Here is a 13443-nt window from a genome sequence, read left to right as displayed (position 1 = left end):
TGGTCAGGAGCTAAATGGGACCCTTAGGGCAGAGGTCAAGTGTCAGGGCCATAGGGGACCCTTAGAGGTAGAGGTCAAGGGTCAGGGCTATAGGGGACCCTTAGGCTCTGAGGTTGGGGGGGTTCACAGAGGCTCAGAGGTCAAGGGTCAGGGGGTCCGTAGGCTCAGAGGTGAAGGGTTAGGGAACTCCATAGGGTCAGAGGTGAAGGGTCAGGGCTGAAAGGTCAGAGGTCTGTAGGTTCAGGGGTGAAGTATCAGGGGGTCCATAGGGTCAGAGGTAAAGGATCAAGGGTCTGTAGGGTCAGAGGTGCAGGGTCAGGGGATCTGTAAGGTCAGGGGTGAAGGGTCGGGGGATCTGCAAGGTCAGGGGTGAAGGGTCAGGGGATCTGCAAGGTCAGAAGTGAAGGGTCAGGGGTCTGTAGGGTCAGCATCCATAGGGTCAGGGGTGAAGGGTCAGGGGTGAAGGGTCAGCAGGGAGTGGCAGGGCCGGGCTCCCGTGCAGGGCCGAGTCCTTGGGGTCTCCCTGCGTGGGTCAGGGGTCAGGGGTCGGGGGTCAGTGGCGCCCACCTGGGTCTGGATGCGGTTGAGGCCGCGCACCCAGAGCACCTGCCCCCGGCGCAGCTCCCGCTCGGCCGCGTCCACCTCCGCCTCCTCCTCCTCCTCTGCCGCCGGCCGCCGCCCCGCCACGCCCGGCCCCGCCCCGGGGCAGCGCAGCCGCCCCCCGGGCACCCCCGCCATCACCTGCCCGGGGGTGACGGGGGGTGACGGGGGCTGGGGGACCCCCGGGCACCCCAGGGCTGCCCCGCGGGAGGGTGACGAAGGTGACGAGGGTAATGAGGGCGACGAGGGGGCGGCTCCCGGCCAGCGTGAACCAGGCCAGGGCCCGGCAGGGTGCAGGAGCGAAGGGGTCAGCGAGGTTAACGAGCGAAGGGGTCAGCGAGGTTAACGAGCAAAGGGGTCAGCGAGGTTAACGAGGCCACGGGCTGACGAGGTGGCGGGGGCAGGAGGTTAACGAGCCCCGGGCAGCGCCGGCCTCCTCGGGAGGTTAATGAGACTAACGAGGGTGCGGGCACAGCGGGAGGAGGGCGGGCAGCAGCGCCATCCCCCCGCCTCCCTCGGGGTGCCACCTTATGGGGCAAAGATGGGGCTAACGAGGCCGTGGGGCACAGCTCCCCAGGGGAGGGGGGGCACCCCCTCCCTGGACGCCTGGGGGCCGTGGGGGGGCTCCGACGCCTGGGTCCCCATGGGGCGGGGGGGTCCCCGGGGGCCGTGTGGGGCCCGGGGTGTCCCTGTGGGGCAGGGGGGTTCCCGGGGGCCGTGTGGGGCCCGGACGCCTGGGTCCCCGTGGGGCGGGGGTCCCCGGTACGTACCTGCCCCCAGACGAGCTCGCCGACCCCCACGAAGAGGCACCAGAGCCACTGCTCGGCGCTGAGCGGGGAGCAGCTGAAGGGCTTCCCCCCCGAACTGCACGATGACGATCTGGGGGGGACGGGGGGGGCTCAGCGGGGCCCCCAGCCCCCCCAGGGGGAGCGGGGGGGTCCCGTAGGGTCCCCGCGGGGGTGACAGGGTGCTGCTGGGGAGCTGGGGCTCCCCATGGGTGCCAGAGGACCCCGCAGGGGTCTGGGGTCCCCGTGGGAAGAAGAGGGTTGTTCCCCTCCCAAGTCGGGGGGGCCCATGGGTGCTGGGGGGACCCCACAGGGTGCCGGGGGTCCTCATGAGCAACGGGGGTCCCTTTAGGGTGCCTCTGGGGTCCCCGGAGCTGCTGGGGGCCCCCATGCCCCCCCCAGCTCCCCCAGAGGCCAAGGTGCCCCCGACAATGGAAGGGGTAGCGAGGTCCCCAGAGGAGCGGGGGTCCCTGTGGGTCCCCTCCATGTCTGGGGGTCCCTTGGGGTCCCCATGCCATCTCTGTGGGTCCCCTGCAAATCTGGGGGGTCCCTATGAGTTCTCTTCACATCTGGGGGTCACTCTGGGGTCCCTGTGGGTCCCCTCCATGTCTGGGGGTCCCTGTGGGTCCCTCTCCACGTCTGGGGGTCCCTCAGGGTCCCCATGGCATCTCTGGGGGTCCCCTCCAAGTCTGGGGGTCCCCATGAGTTCCCTTCACATCTGGGGGTCCCCATGGGTCCCCTCCATGTTTGGGTGCCCTGTGGGTCCCCATGAGACCCCTCCATGTTTGGGGTGTCCCCATGGTCTCCCCCCGCGACCCCTCCATGTCTGGGGGTCCCTGTGGGTCCCCTCCATGTTTGGGTGTCCTTGTGGGTCCCCACAGTCTCTCCTGAGACCCCTCCGCGTCTGGGGGTCCCCGTGGGTCCCCTCCAATCTCCCTGCAGCCCACCTGGATGGCGAAGGTGCCCAGGACGATGGAGCAGAAGATGGGGTTGGCGAAGATGCCGTCGAAGACGTTCCTCTCGCCGTGGATCTTGCGGGCGTTGATCTCGTTGAAGAGCTGCATCATGACGAAGGTGTTGAAGATGATGGTGTCAGTGCTCCGAGGGCGGCGAGTGCAGGGGGGCGTTGCGCCCGCTGTCGATGTCGAAGAAGACCTCCCCTGCCGGGGGGCGGGGGCTGCGTCAGCCGTGGGGGGGCCACAGCCACCCGCGACGGGCCCCCGGCTGCTCCCAGCCTGCCCTGGGGGGGGGAACACGCGTGGGGGCGCAGGACCTCCCACCGCATCTCCCACAGGACGTGGGACACCCTTGGGGATGTGGCCATTGGACGTGGGACCTCTCCTAACATCCCCTGAGGGACGTGGGACCACCCTGGGGACACAGCCACGGGCGTGGGACCTCTCCTAATGTCCCCCAAGGGACATGGGACCACCCTGGGGACACAGCCATGAACGTGGGACCTCCCCCAGCGTCCCCCAAAGAATGCGGGACCACCCTGGGGACGCAGCCACAGTGGTGGGACCTCTCCTAATGTCCCCTGAGGGACGTGGGACCACCCTGGGGACACAGCCATGGGCATGGGACCTCTCCCAACATCCCCCAAGGGACATGGGACCACCCTGGGGACGCAGCCAGAGGCGTGGGACCTCTCCTAACATCCCCTGAGGGACGTGGGACCACCCTGGGGACACAGCCATGGGCATGAGACCTCTCCCAGCATCCCCCAAGGGACGTGGGACCACCCTGAGGACGTAGCCACAGTGGTGGGACCTCTCCCAACATCCCCTGTGGGACATGGGACCACCTGGGGACACAGCCACGGGCATGGGATCTCTCCCAACGTCCCCCGAGGGACATGGGACCACCCTGGGGACGCAGCCAGAGGCGTGGGACCTCTCCTAACGTCCCCTGAGGGACGTGGGACCACCCTGGGGACACAGCCACGGGTGTGGGACCCCTGCTACCGCCTCCCAGGGGTGGCCGGGCGCGGCGGGCCCCGCGTCCACGCACCGACGAAGAGGAGGGTGAAGATGATGACGAGCTGGTAGGCGGCGTGGCCCAGGATGTTCTTCAGCATGGTGCGGGAGATGAGGGGCTTGTTGCGGCCGTAGGGCTTGCGCAGCAGCAGGGCCTCCGTGGGCGGCTCGGTGGCCAGCGCCAGCGAGGCGAAGGTGTCCATGATGAGGTTGACCCACAGCATCTGCACGGCCTTCAGCGGGGAGTCCTGCGGGGGGCGGCCACGGGACACGCCGAGGGCGCCCGTCTCCCCCTCCGCTCCCCGCCGCTGCCGCCGCCCCGCGCGCCCCACCTGGGTGATGCAGGCCCCGGTGAAGGCCACCACCACGGCCACCACGTTGACGGTCAGCTGGAACTGGAGGAACTTGGAGATGCTGTCGTAGACGTTGCGGCCCCACATCACCGCCTTGACGATGCTGGAGAAGTTGTCGTCCGTCAGGATGATGTCGGACGCCTCCTTGGCCACGTCCGTCCCCGCGATGCCCTGGGGAGACCCGCGGGTGGGCGAGGAGAAGGGGGGGACCCCGAGGCGGGGGGGGCCCACCGGTCCTCCAGTGGGGGTCTGGGGGGACACCGGGGTGGGAACGGGGAGCTGCCCCATGATGACGGTCCCCTGCTGAGGGGGATTTGGGGGGCCCCCGAGGGGGTGGAGAGGGTCCGGGGGTGCCGGGCCCCCTTGAGGGGGGGCGCAGGGAGGGTCTGGGGGTGCCGGGGCCCCGTTTTGGGGCGCGGGTTACCATGGCGAAGCCGACGTCGGCCTTCTTGAGCGCGGGGCCGTCGTTGGTGCCGTCCCCCGTGACGGCCACCACCTGCCGCTGGTCCCCGATGGTGCTGTCGATGATCCCTGGGGACGGGGGGCGGTGGGGACCCCGCTGCGCGCCCCGCAGCACCCCCGAAGCCCCCCCAAACACCCCCCTTCCGCCCCAGACACCCTCCCCGCCCCTGAAACACCCCCTTTCACCCCAAACACCCCCCCACGCCCTCCTCGCCCCCCAAGTTCCCCCCTGCGCCCCCCAAATACTCCCCGTACACCCCGAACGCTCCCACCCCCGAAACAGCCCCCCCCGGCCCCCACCTTTGACCAGGGTGTGCTTGTCGGTGGGCGACGACCGCGCCAGGACCCGCAGCTTGGGCCAGACCTTATCGAGGCGCTCCTGCTCGATCTGGGGGGGCCCAGGGGGGTGAGTCCCCCACGGCCCCCCTGGGACATCCCCCAGCCCCTGCCCCCAAACCGTGGGGCATCCCCATGGGACAGGGCCCCAGTGCTCCCTGTCTGTGCCCCACAAGGACCCCAAGTCCTCCCCCCTCAGCCCCTCCCAGTGCTCCCAGTCCATCCCAGTGCCCCCCCATCAGCCAAGTTCCCCCCCTGTGCATCCCAGGGTCTGCTCCTGGTGCCCCCAAGTGCCCCCCAGTCCACCCCGGGGTGCTGCCCCAGTGTCTCCCAGTGCCCCCAAGTCCATCGTGGGGTGCTGCCCCCATCCACCCCAGGGTGCTGCCCCAATGCCCCCCCAGTGCCCCCCCTCCACCCCGGGGTGCTGCCCCAGTGCCCCCCGGTGCCCCCCAGTGCCCCCCATCCGCCCCGGGGTGCTGCCCCATACCTCCCCCTTCTCGTTGCGGATGCGGCGGTTGAACTCCTTCCCCTCCAGGCAGAGCCAGTCCTCGCCGGCGGGCAGGATGCCGCACTTGGCCGCGATGGCCCGCGCCGTGTTCAGGTTGTCCCCCGTCACCATCCGCACCGTGATCCCGGCCCGCTGGCACTTCCGGATGGCCTCGGGCACCTGCGGGCACCCCTGCGGTCGGGCACCCCTGTCCCCACGTCCCGCCCCGTGTCCGCGTCCCCCACGTCCCTGTGTCCCCCCAGCACCCTGCGTCCCCATGTCCTCCCCATGTCCCCATGTCCCACTGCAGCCACCCGCTGAGCCGTGTGTCCCCACGGCCCACACGTCCCCCCATCCTCCCTGACCCTGTGTCCTCCACGTGTCCCCATGTCCTGTGTCCCCCCAACATGCCCTATGTCCCCATGACGCCCATCCCCACGTCCCCCACATGCCTCCACGTCCCCACAACACGCCCCTTGTCCCCAGGTCCTGATCCCCACGTTCCCCATGTGTCCCCCACGTCCCCCCAACACACCCTGTGTCCCCACATCCCCCATCCTCACGTCCCCCACGTGTCCCCATGTCCCCCCAACACGCCCTGCATCCCCCATGTCCCCCACGCGTCCCCCCCGTCCCCGCACCTCGGGGCGCACGGGGTCCTCGATGCCGACGACGGCGATGCAGGTGAGCTCGCCCACCACGGCGGGCCTCGTCCTCCCAGGGGGGCTCGGGGACGGGGGGGAAGTCGCGGAAGGCCAGGACCAGGGTGCGCAGGCCCGGCCGCCGCCATCGGCTCCACCACCTTCCGCACCACGTCCTCCCGGTCCCGCGGCCCGAAGGCCCGCGCCTCCCCGCCGCCCCCCAGGATGGCGCAGCACCTGCGGGCAGCGGGGGGTCCGGAGGGGGTCCGGAGGGCGGCCCCCCCCGGCGGGGGGGACCCTCAGCAGTGCAGGAGGATCCTGGGGGTGTCTTGCGGGGGGTGCCCCAAGCGTCCCCGTCCCCGGGTGTCCCCAGGGGCACTTTTGGGGTGTAGGACCCCCTCGCTGCGCAGGAGGCCCCCCGCAGGGTGTCCCCAGGGCCGGTTTGGGGGCGCGGCCCCCCCTCACTTGCGCAGGAGGATCTCGGAAGCCCCGTGAAGAGGGTCCCCGGGCGTCCCCGCTCCCAGGGGTGTCCCCGTGGACGTTTCGGGGTGCAGCCCCCCCCCACCAGCACAGGAGGATCTGAGGCCCCTCGCAGGGGGTCCCCGAGCGTCCCCGCTCCCAGGGGTGTCCCCGTGGACGTTCTGGGGGGCGGCCCCCCCTCACCTGCGCAGGAGGATCTCGGAGGCGCCCTTGCTGTAGAGGCGGAAGCCACCGGCGGGCAGGCGGGTGACGGTGCTCATGGACTTGCGGACGGAGTTGAAGGTGTAGACCTTGTGGAGCCGCTCCTCGGGGACCTGCGCCCGCACCGCCTCGTAGTCCCGCCGCAGCGCCAGCACCAGCCCCAGCAGTGCGCACTCCGTCTTGTTCCCCACCTGCCGCGGCAGCCCCCCGCCGTCTCGGGGGGCTGGGGGCCACGGGGAGGGGGAATGGGGCAGGTGGGGGGCATGGGGGGGGACAGACATGGAGCGGCACGGGTGGTTGGGGCAGGCAGGCGGTAGCAGGGGTGGATATGGGGGTCAGGGGGGCAGAGATGGAGATCGGGGGGCAGAGATGGAGCAGCAGGGGTGGAAACAGGGGTTGTGGGGCGGATATGGGGCAGCAGGGGTGGATATGGGGGTCGAGGGGGCAGAGATGGGGCAGCAGGGGTGGATATGGGGGTCAGGGACGCAGATACGGGGCAGCAGGGGTGGATATGGGGGTTGGGGGGGCAGATATGGGGCAGCAGAAGGTGGATATGGGGGTCGGAGGTGGATACGGGGGACAGACACAGGACGGGGAGGGGGGCAAAGAAGGGCCGTTAGGGGCAGGCAGCAGAGCGTGGGGCCACACCGGGGTCCCTGGGGCGTCCAGCGACCCCCCCCGGTGCCCCAGAGCCCCCCCCGTGCCCCGGCTGCCCCCTCACCAGGATCTTGGTGGTGTAGGCGCTGTTGATGGCGATGGCCTGGACCAGGAGGTCGAGGGTGCGCGGGGCAATGGCGGCGGGCTCGGGGGGGGCGCGGAAGTGGGTGTCCCCCAGGAAGGCCTGCACCACCGTCATGCGGTTGGTGGTGAGCGTCCCCGTCTTGTCGGAGCAGATGGCCGTGGCATTGCCCATCGTCTCGCAGGCGTCCAGGTGCCGCACCAGGTTGTTGTCCCGCATCATTTTCTGGGGGGCGGGGGGGCAGGTGGGGGGGGCGCGGCACCCAGCGGCACCCCCCGGGGTGGGGGGGAGCGCGGCGGTGGCAGGGGCGGAGGGATGGGAGGGAGCGGAGGGATGGACAGACACAAGGACGGTCGGACAGAGAGACAGAGGGGAGGGACGGGCTTGTGGGCGGGTGGACAGAGCTCTGAAGATGGACAGATGGGCTTGGAGGGGAGGCGGACAGACAGAGGGACAGACAGAGGGACAGACAGAGGGACAGACAGAGGGAGAAGAGCTTGGAGGAGAGGCAGAGCGACGGGGAAATGGATGGAGGGACGTGGAGGACAGACAGACAGAGGAAACGGTGGACGGACAGATGATCTTGGAGGACTCATGGGAATGGAGAAGATGGATGGGGAAGCTTGGAGGACAGACAGAGGGACGGATCTCTACAGTGGGGTGGACGAGCTTTGAGGACGGACGGATGGGGGTAGAAGACAAACAGAAGAGCTTGGAGAATGAAGGAACAGATGGATAGCGAAGATGAGCAGGAGCTTGGAGGACAGACAGAGGGACGGATGGATGGACGGACACGCATGGAGAACAGACAGAACAAACGGAGCAGACGGATGAAAGAAGTTGGAGGACAAAAGGACAGACAAATAGAGAAAACGAGCAGGAGCTTGGAAGACAGAGACACGGATGGACAAACGTGCTTGGAGAACAGACAGAGGGACAGACAGATGGACACACTTGGAGAACAGACAGAAAAAATGGAAAAGCAACGGACAAAAGAGCTTGGAGAACAAGCGGACAAAGGACGGGATCTGCGCTGGGACGGATGAGCTCTGAGGACAGGCAAGCCCGAAGGATGGACGGATGGACGGACGGACAGACAGGGGCGCCGGGAGGGCCTGACCTTGACGGAGTAGGCGAGGGAGATGGTGACGGCCAGCGGCAGCCCCTCGGGGACGGCCACCACCAGGACGGTGACGCCGATGATGAAGAACTTGACCCAGTACTGGACGTAGACGGGGGTGCACTCGGCCAGCCAGGGCCGGCCCTCCACCACGAAGGTCTCGATGACGAAGTAGAGCACCAGGATGATCACCGTCACCGCCGACATCACCAGCCCTGCCGCACAGCGCCCTCAGGCACCCGCCGGCAGGGAGGGCGACACGGGGGGACGTCCCCGTCCCCGCCCGGGGGGACCGTGGTGTCCGGGCGCCCACCTGCCTTGCCGATCTGCACAGCCAGCTTGGTGAGCTTGCCCTGCAGCACCGACTTCTCCTTCTTGGGGCCGCCGCTCCGCTTCCGCTCCCGCTCCTCCACGTCCCCCCCCTCCGCACTCTTCAGCGGCTGCATCTCCATCGCCACCGCCCCGTCCTGCTTCTTGGCTGGGGACACCGACACGGCCCCGTCAGCGGGGAGGGGGGTCCGGGCACGTCCCCCCCTGCCCCGGCGCGGGACCGCGGCGCACCTTTGCTCTGCAGGTTCTCCACCGTGCCGTCCTGGGGCTTCCCTGCGGCAGAAGGAGGGACAGCGCCGGTGTCGGACACGGGACAAGGCACGAGGGGGAAGGATGGGGTCGGGGACCCCCCCGGCGCCCCCCACATCAACCCAAACAGGGACGAGCCGGTGCCGGAGGAGCGACTCGGCCACGTCCGGCAACACCGAGACCCCCTGGAGAGACTGCAGGGAGCAGGAGACGAACCCTGGGGGGGCAGAGCCCACGGGGGTCCCTCCGGAGGGGGGCAGACCACGTCCAGAGGAGCTCGACCGGCTGGACTCAACAGGGAGTCGCTCCGGATCAGGAGAGCCCCGGGACGGAGTCCTGGAGCCCACCCCTGGCCAATCCAGACTCAACGGGGAGGCGCTCCGCTCCCAACCCCAGGGACACAGACACGAGGGGACGGAGCCCACGGGGAGGCCACACGTGAGAGGGACAGCAGGACGGAGGTGGGGACGGAGCAGGGGGGGCCAGGCACCCACCTTTCTTCTCCTTCTTCTCCTCCTCCTCCTCCTCCCCGCCAGCGCCCAGCAAGGTGAAGATGATGCCGGTCTGCGAGTTGACCCCCACGGCTGTCACCACCATCTTCCCCGAGCCCTCCATGACGTGGGTGCCTGCGCAGGGGTGGGGGGTGCACAGGGGGGTCACAGCGGGGCCCCCCGGCCCCCGAACACCCCCTTCGCCCCCCGCCTCACCCGAGAGCAGCATGGGGTCCTTGTCGACCGACTTGCGGACGTGGTCGGACTCCCCCGTCAGCGCGCTCTCGTCGATCTTCAGGTCGTTGCCTTGGATCAGGATGCCGTCAGCCGGCAGCAGGTCCCCTGCGAGGGAGGCTGCGTCACCACGCCGTGCCCATCCGCTTGGCCTCGGGGCTGCCGGAGCCCCCAGCGCCCCGCCGTGCCCGTCCACCCCGGCGCAGTGGCACTCACCGTACTTGACCTGGGCGACGTCGCCCACCACCAGCTCGGCGACGGGGACCTGGGCCTGGCGGCCGTGGCGCACGACGGCGAAGCGCTGCTCCTGCTCGATGCGGCTCTGCAGCCCCCGGAACTGGCGCTCCTTGCTCCAGTCGTTGAAGGCGGTGACGAGGACGACGCAGGCCACGGACAGCAGGATGGCCGCCCCCTCGATCCAGCCCGCCTCCGCCTCCCCCTCGTCCTCCGCGCCCCCCGAGGCGTGGCCGCAGACTGCGGGGCGGGGCGGGAGGGCGTGTCAGGCCACCGGCGGGGAGGGTGGCGGGAGACGGGGACGGCATCGGGATGGGGACACGGGGATGGCATCAGCGTGGGGACGTGGGGGACACGGGGACGGCATCGGGATGGGGACACGGGGATGGCATCAGCGTGGGGATGTGGGGTACACGGGGATGGCATCGGGATGGGGACACGGGGGACATGGGAATGGCACCTGAGCAGGGAGGGGGACATGGGGACAACAGCAAGATGGGGACAGGCGATGGCAGCGAGGTGGAGACACCGGGGACATGGGGATGGCATTGGGATGGCATCAGCTGGCAGATGGGGACAGGGGAATGTCACCAGGCCAGGATGGGGATGAGGTGACGTGGGGCCGGTGTCAGCACGGGGATGGGGACATGACAGGGTAGGGCTGAAGGGGGGACAGAGGGGACGCGGGGACTCGGGGGCCGCGGTCGGGTGGGGACAGGACGCAGGGGACAGCCAGGTGAAGTGGGATGGAGGGACGCTGGGGACACGGGGGCCACGGGGACAGTGTCCCTCCGTCCCCCGCCGCAGGGGTCCCCCCCCCAGGCTCCCCACCTTTGGCGTCCCCCGAGGCCCCCCCGCCGCCGGCGCCCCCCACCTTCGGTGTCCCCGCTGGGGGGGGCGTAGAAGGAGAGCCCCAGGGAGACGACGGCGGCCACCTCGAGGATGATGAGGGTGATGTCCTGCAGCGCCTCCCACACCAGCTCCGCGAAGGTCTTGGGGCGCTTCGGGGGGATCCAGTTCTGGCCGAAGACCTGGCGCCGCCGCTCCAGCTCTGCCGCCCCCTCCGACAGCCCTGGGGGGCGCCCGGACGCCTGGGTCCCCCCGCATGGGGGGCGTCCCCCGGCCCCAGCCCCCCTCGCCCCTGCCGGGGGGCCCTGGGGGGCAGCGAGGTCTCGGGGGGTGGCCCTAGAGCACAGCGAGGCCCCTGGGGGGACAGGGAGGTCCTTTGGGGGTCCCTAAGGGGGGACAGGGGGGGTCTCGGGGGGGTCCATAGAGGACTCTGGGGGTCCCCGGGGACAGAGGTCCCTGGGGGGTCCCTAGAGGACAGGGAGGGCTCTGGGGGGTCCCTGGAGGTCCCTCGGGGAACAATGAGGTCTCTGGGGGGTCCCCAGAGGTTTCTGGGGGTCCCTGGGGGAACAGGGAGGTCTCGGGGGGGTCCCTGGGGGGGTCCCTGGGGCACAGGGAGGTCCCTGCAGGTGCCCCCGAAGGGTCCCAGGGAATGGGGAAGTCCCAGGGGGTCCCTAGACGCCCTGGCCCCCTCTCGAGGTCCCCGAGGGGTCCCAGGGGGTCCCTAAGGGCCGGGGAGGTCTCTGGGGGCCCCGGTGTGGCGTTACCGTCGGTGGGCGAGGTGCGGAGGCGGCGGCAGAGCCCGTGGACGTCCCCGTAGGCCTCCTGCACCTTCAGCAGGGCCTCGGCGCCGCGCAGCTCCATCAGCGCCCGCAGCTCCGCCAGGCTGCAGCCGAAGCCCCCCCCGGGGCCGGCCTCCCCCGCGCTGTTGGCCAGGTCCCCCATGGCGCCGGCGGCCTGCGGGGACGGGGACACGGCGCGGTGGGGGGGGCGCGAAGGGGGACGGTGCGCGGGGATGGGGCAGGGAGGTGGGGAGAGCGCTGGGGACATGGCACACGGCTTGGGGGCATCTCTGGGGGCTTGGGGACAAGGCTGGGGACATGGACGTGGCTTGGGGACCGCGCTGAGGAGAAGGGACACAGCTTGGGGACATGTTAGGGACAAGGGACGTGGCTGAGGACAAGGAACACAGCTTTGGGACGCCACTGAGGGCTTAGGGACATCGTTAGGGGCAAGGAACGTTGTTGGGAACATGGGACACAGCTTGGGGACAGCACTGGGGCAAAACACACTGTTGGGGGCCAGGGGACACCGTTAGGGACAAAAGACACAGAATGCAACTTGGGGACGTCATTAGGGATGAGGGACACCACTGCGGACGTCATTAGGGACAAGGGACACCATTGGGGACATCATCAGGGCCACGGGGTGCGAGTTGGGGACATCATTAGGGACAGGTGGTCACCACTGGGGACATCACCAGGGCCGCGGGGTGCGACTTGGGGACATCACTGGGGACAGGGGACACCACTGGGGACATTAGGGACAGAGGACACCATTGGGGACACCACTGGGGACATCATCAGGCCCATGGGGTGCGAGTTGGGGACTTAATTAGGGACAAAGAACACCACTGGGGACAACATTAGGGACAAGGGATAGCATTGGGAACATCATTAGGGACAGGGAACACCGCTGGGGACACCACCAGGGCCACGGGGAGTGACGTGGGGACATGGCTGGGGACCGGGGGCACCGCCGGGGTCTCTCACCTGCTCAGCGGTGACGGTGGCGGTGACGGTGGCGGGGCCCGGGGGGGGTCATGCCGGGGGGCCCCCCCTGGCTGGTCGCTCGCCCCCGCGGGGGGGCCAGGCCATGGACGGCGCCGGGGTCAGGGGCGGCCGCGCCCCCTGCCCGGGCCACACCTGGGGACACGGCTGTCACCGGCGGCCCAGCACGGCCCAGCCCCTCCCAGTCCCCCACCCCCCTGTCCCCAGCAAAGCCCTGCCCCCACCCTGCACACCAGCACCTCCCAGTACCCCCCCCCCCGCTTCCTCCATACAGCCCAGTCCCCTCAGCAACTGGGAGTCCCCCCAGCGCTCCCAGTAACCCCCAGTTCCCCCAGTAAATCCTTCCTACTGCAGGAACTCCCAGAGCTCCCAGCTCCCTCAGCAAATCCCAGTAACTCCCAGTCCCCCCAGTGACCCCGTTTCCCCCAGCCCCCTCAATAACTCCCAGGAACTCCCGATTCTCCCAGTAACTCCCAGTAGCCCCACTAAGTCCCAGTAACTCCCCGTCTTCTCACAAGCATTCCCCTTGCCCAGTTCCCCCAGTAACCCCCAGCACGATTCTCTCAGTCGTTGCCAGCAACTCCCAGTTCCCCCAGTAAACCCCAGCAGCTCCCAGTCTTCTCATGCTTTCTCTCCCCAGTGCTCCCAGTAACTCCCGGTCCACAACACCCGCGGTAAATCCCAGTAACCCCCAGTCTCCCCACAAACGGCGAGTCCCACCGCTCCCCCCAGTAACTCCCAGCCCCGTCCCCCATCGGGCCGCCCCTCCCTCCGCCCAGGCCCCGCCCCCCGCCTGTCCGTCCCGCGGCGGCGCCCAATGAGCGGCGGGCAGGGGAGGGGCCAGCGCGGCGCGGCCCCGCCCCCGGCCCTGCGGCGGGCGCGCGAGGACTGCGCCAAAGGGGGGGCGGGGCGCAACGGGGGGGGGGGGGGCGGGGGGGCACGCGCGTGTGCAAGCCCCGCCCCCCCGGGCCTGGCACACGCGTGTGCGTGGGGTGGGGACCCCGCCCGCAGCCGCCCCCCGCCCGCGAGAGCGTGGGGCCCGGCACGCTTGCACACGCGTGTGCCCCGGAGCACCTGCACACGCACGCC

At 70.0% G+C, this 13443-nt stretch overlaps 1 protein-coding gene across 1 annotated transcript; it reads right to left on the bottom strand.

Annotated features, from left to right (window-relative positions):
* Positions 1 to 301: 301 nt before the first annotated feature.
* On the bottom strand, positions 302 to 11509 carry ATP2B3 (ATPase plasma membrane Ca2+ transporting 3). The gene is given in 25 exon segments (XM_059835299.1): positions 302 to 355; positions 568 to 741; positions 1371 to 1460; positions 1462 to 1479; positions 2333 to 2479; positions 2481 to 2545; positions 3396 to 3609; positions 3694 to 3885; positions 4139 to 4245; positions 4477 to 4564; positions 5000 to 5179; positions 5641 to 5700; positions 5702 to 5779; positions 5781 to 5877; positions 6304 to 6532; positions 6535 to 6544; positions 7043 to 7285; positions 8181 to 8395; positions 8494 to 8658; positions 8742 to 8783; positions 9254 to 9385; positions 9467 to 9592; positions 9701 to 9958; positions 10593 to 10790; positions 11332 to 11509. Coding segments are annotated over 25 exon segments (3360 nt in total).
* Positions 11510 to 13443: the final 1934 nt, after the last annotated feature.

This window comes from Gavia stellata, unplaced genomic scaffold, assembly GCF_030936135.1.
Source record: "Gavia stellata isolate bGavSte3 unplaced genomic scaffold, bGavSte3.hap2 HAP2_SCAFFOLD_117, whole genome shotgun sequence".
Lineage (NCBI taxonomy): Eukaryota > Metazoa > Chordata > Aves > Gaviiformes > Gaviidae > Gavia > Gavia stellata.
The sequence above is the reverse complement of the archived record's forward strand: the minus strand, read 5'-3'. Positions and strand labels throughout refer to the sequence as shown.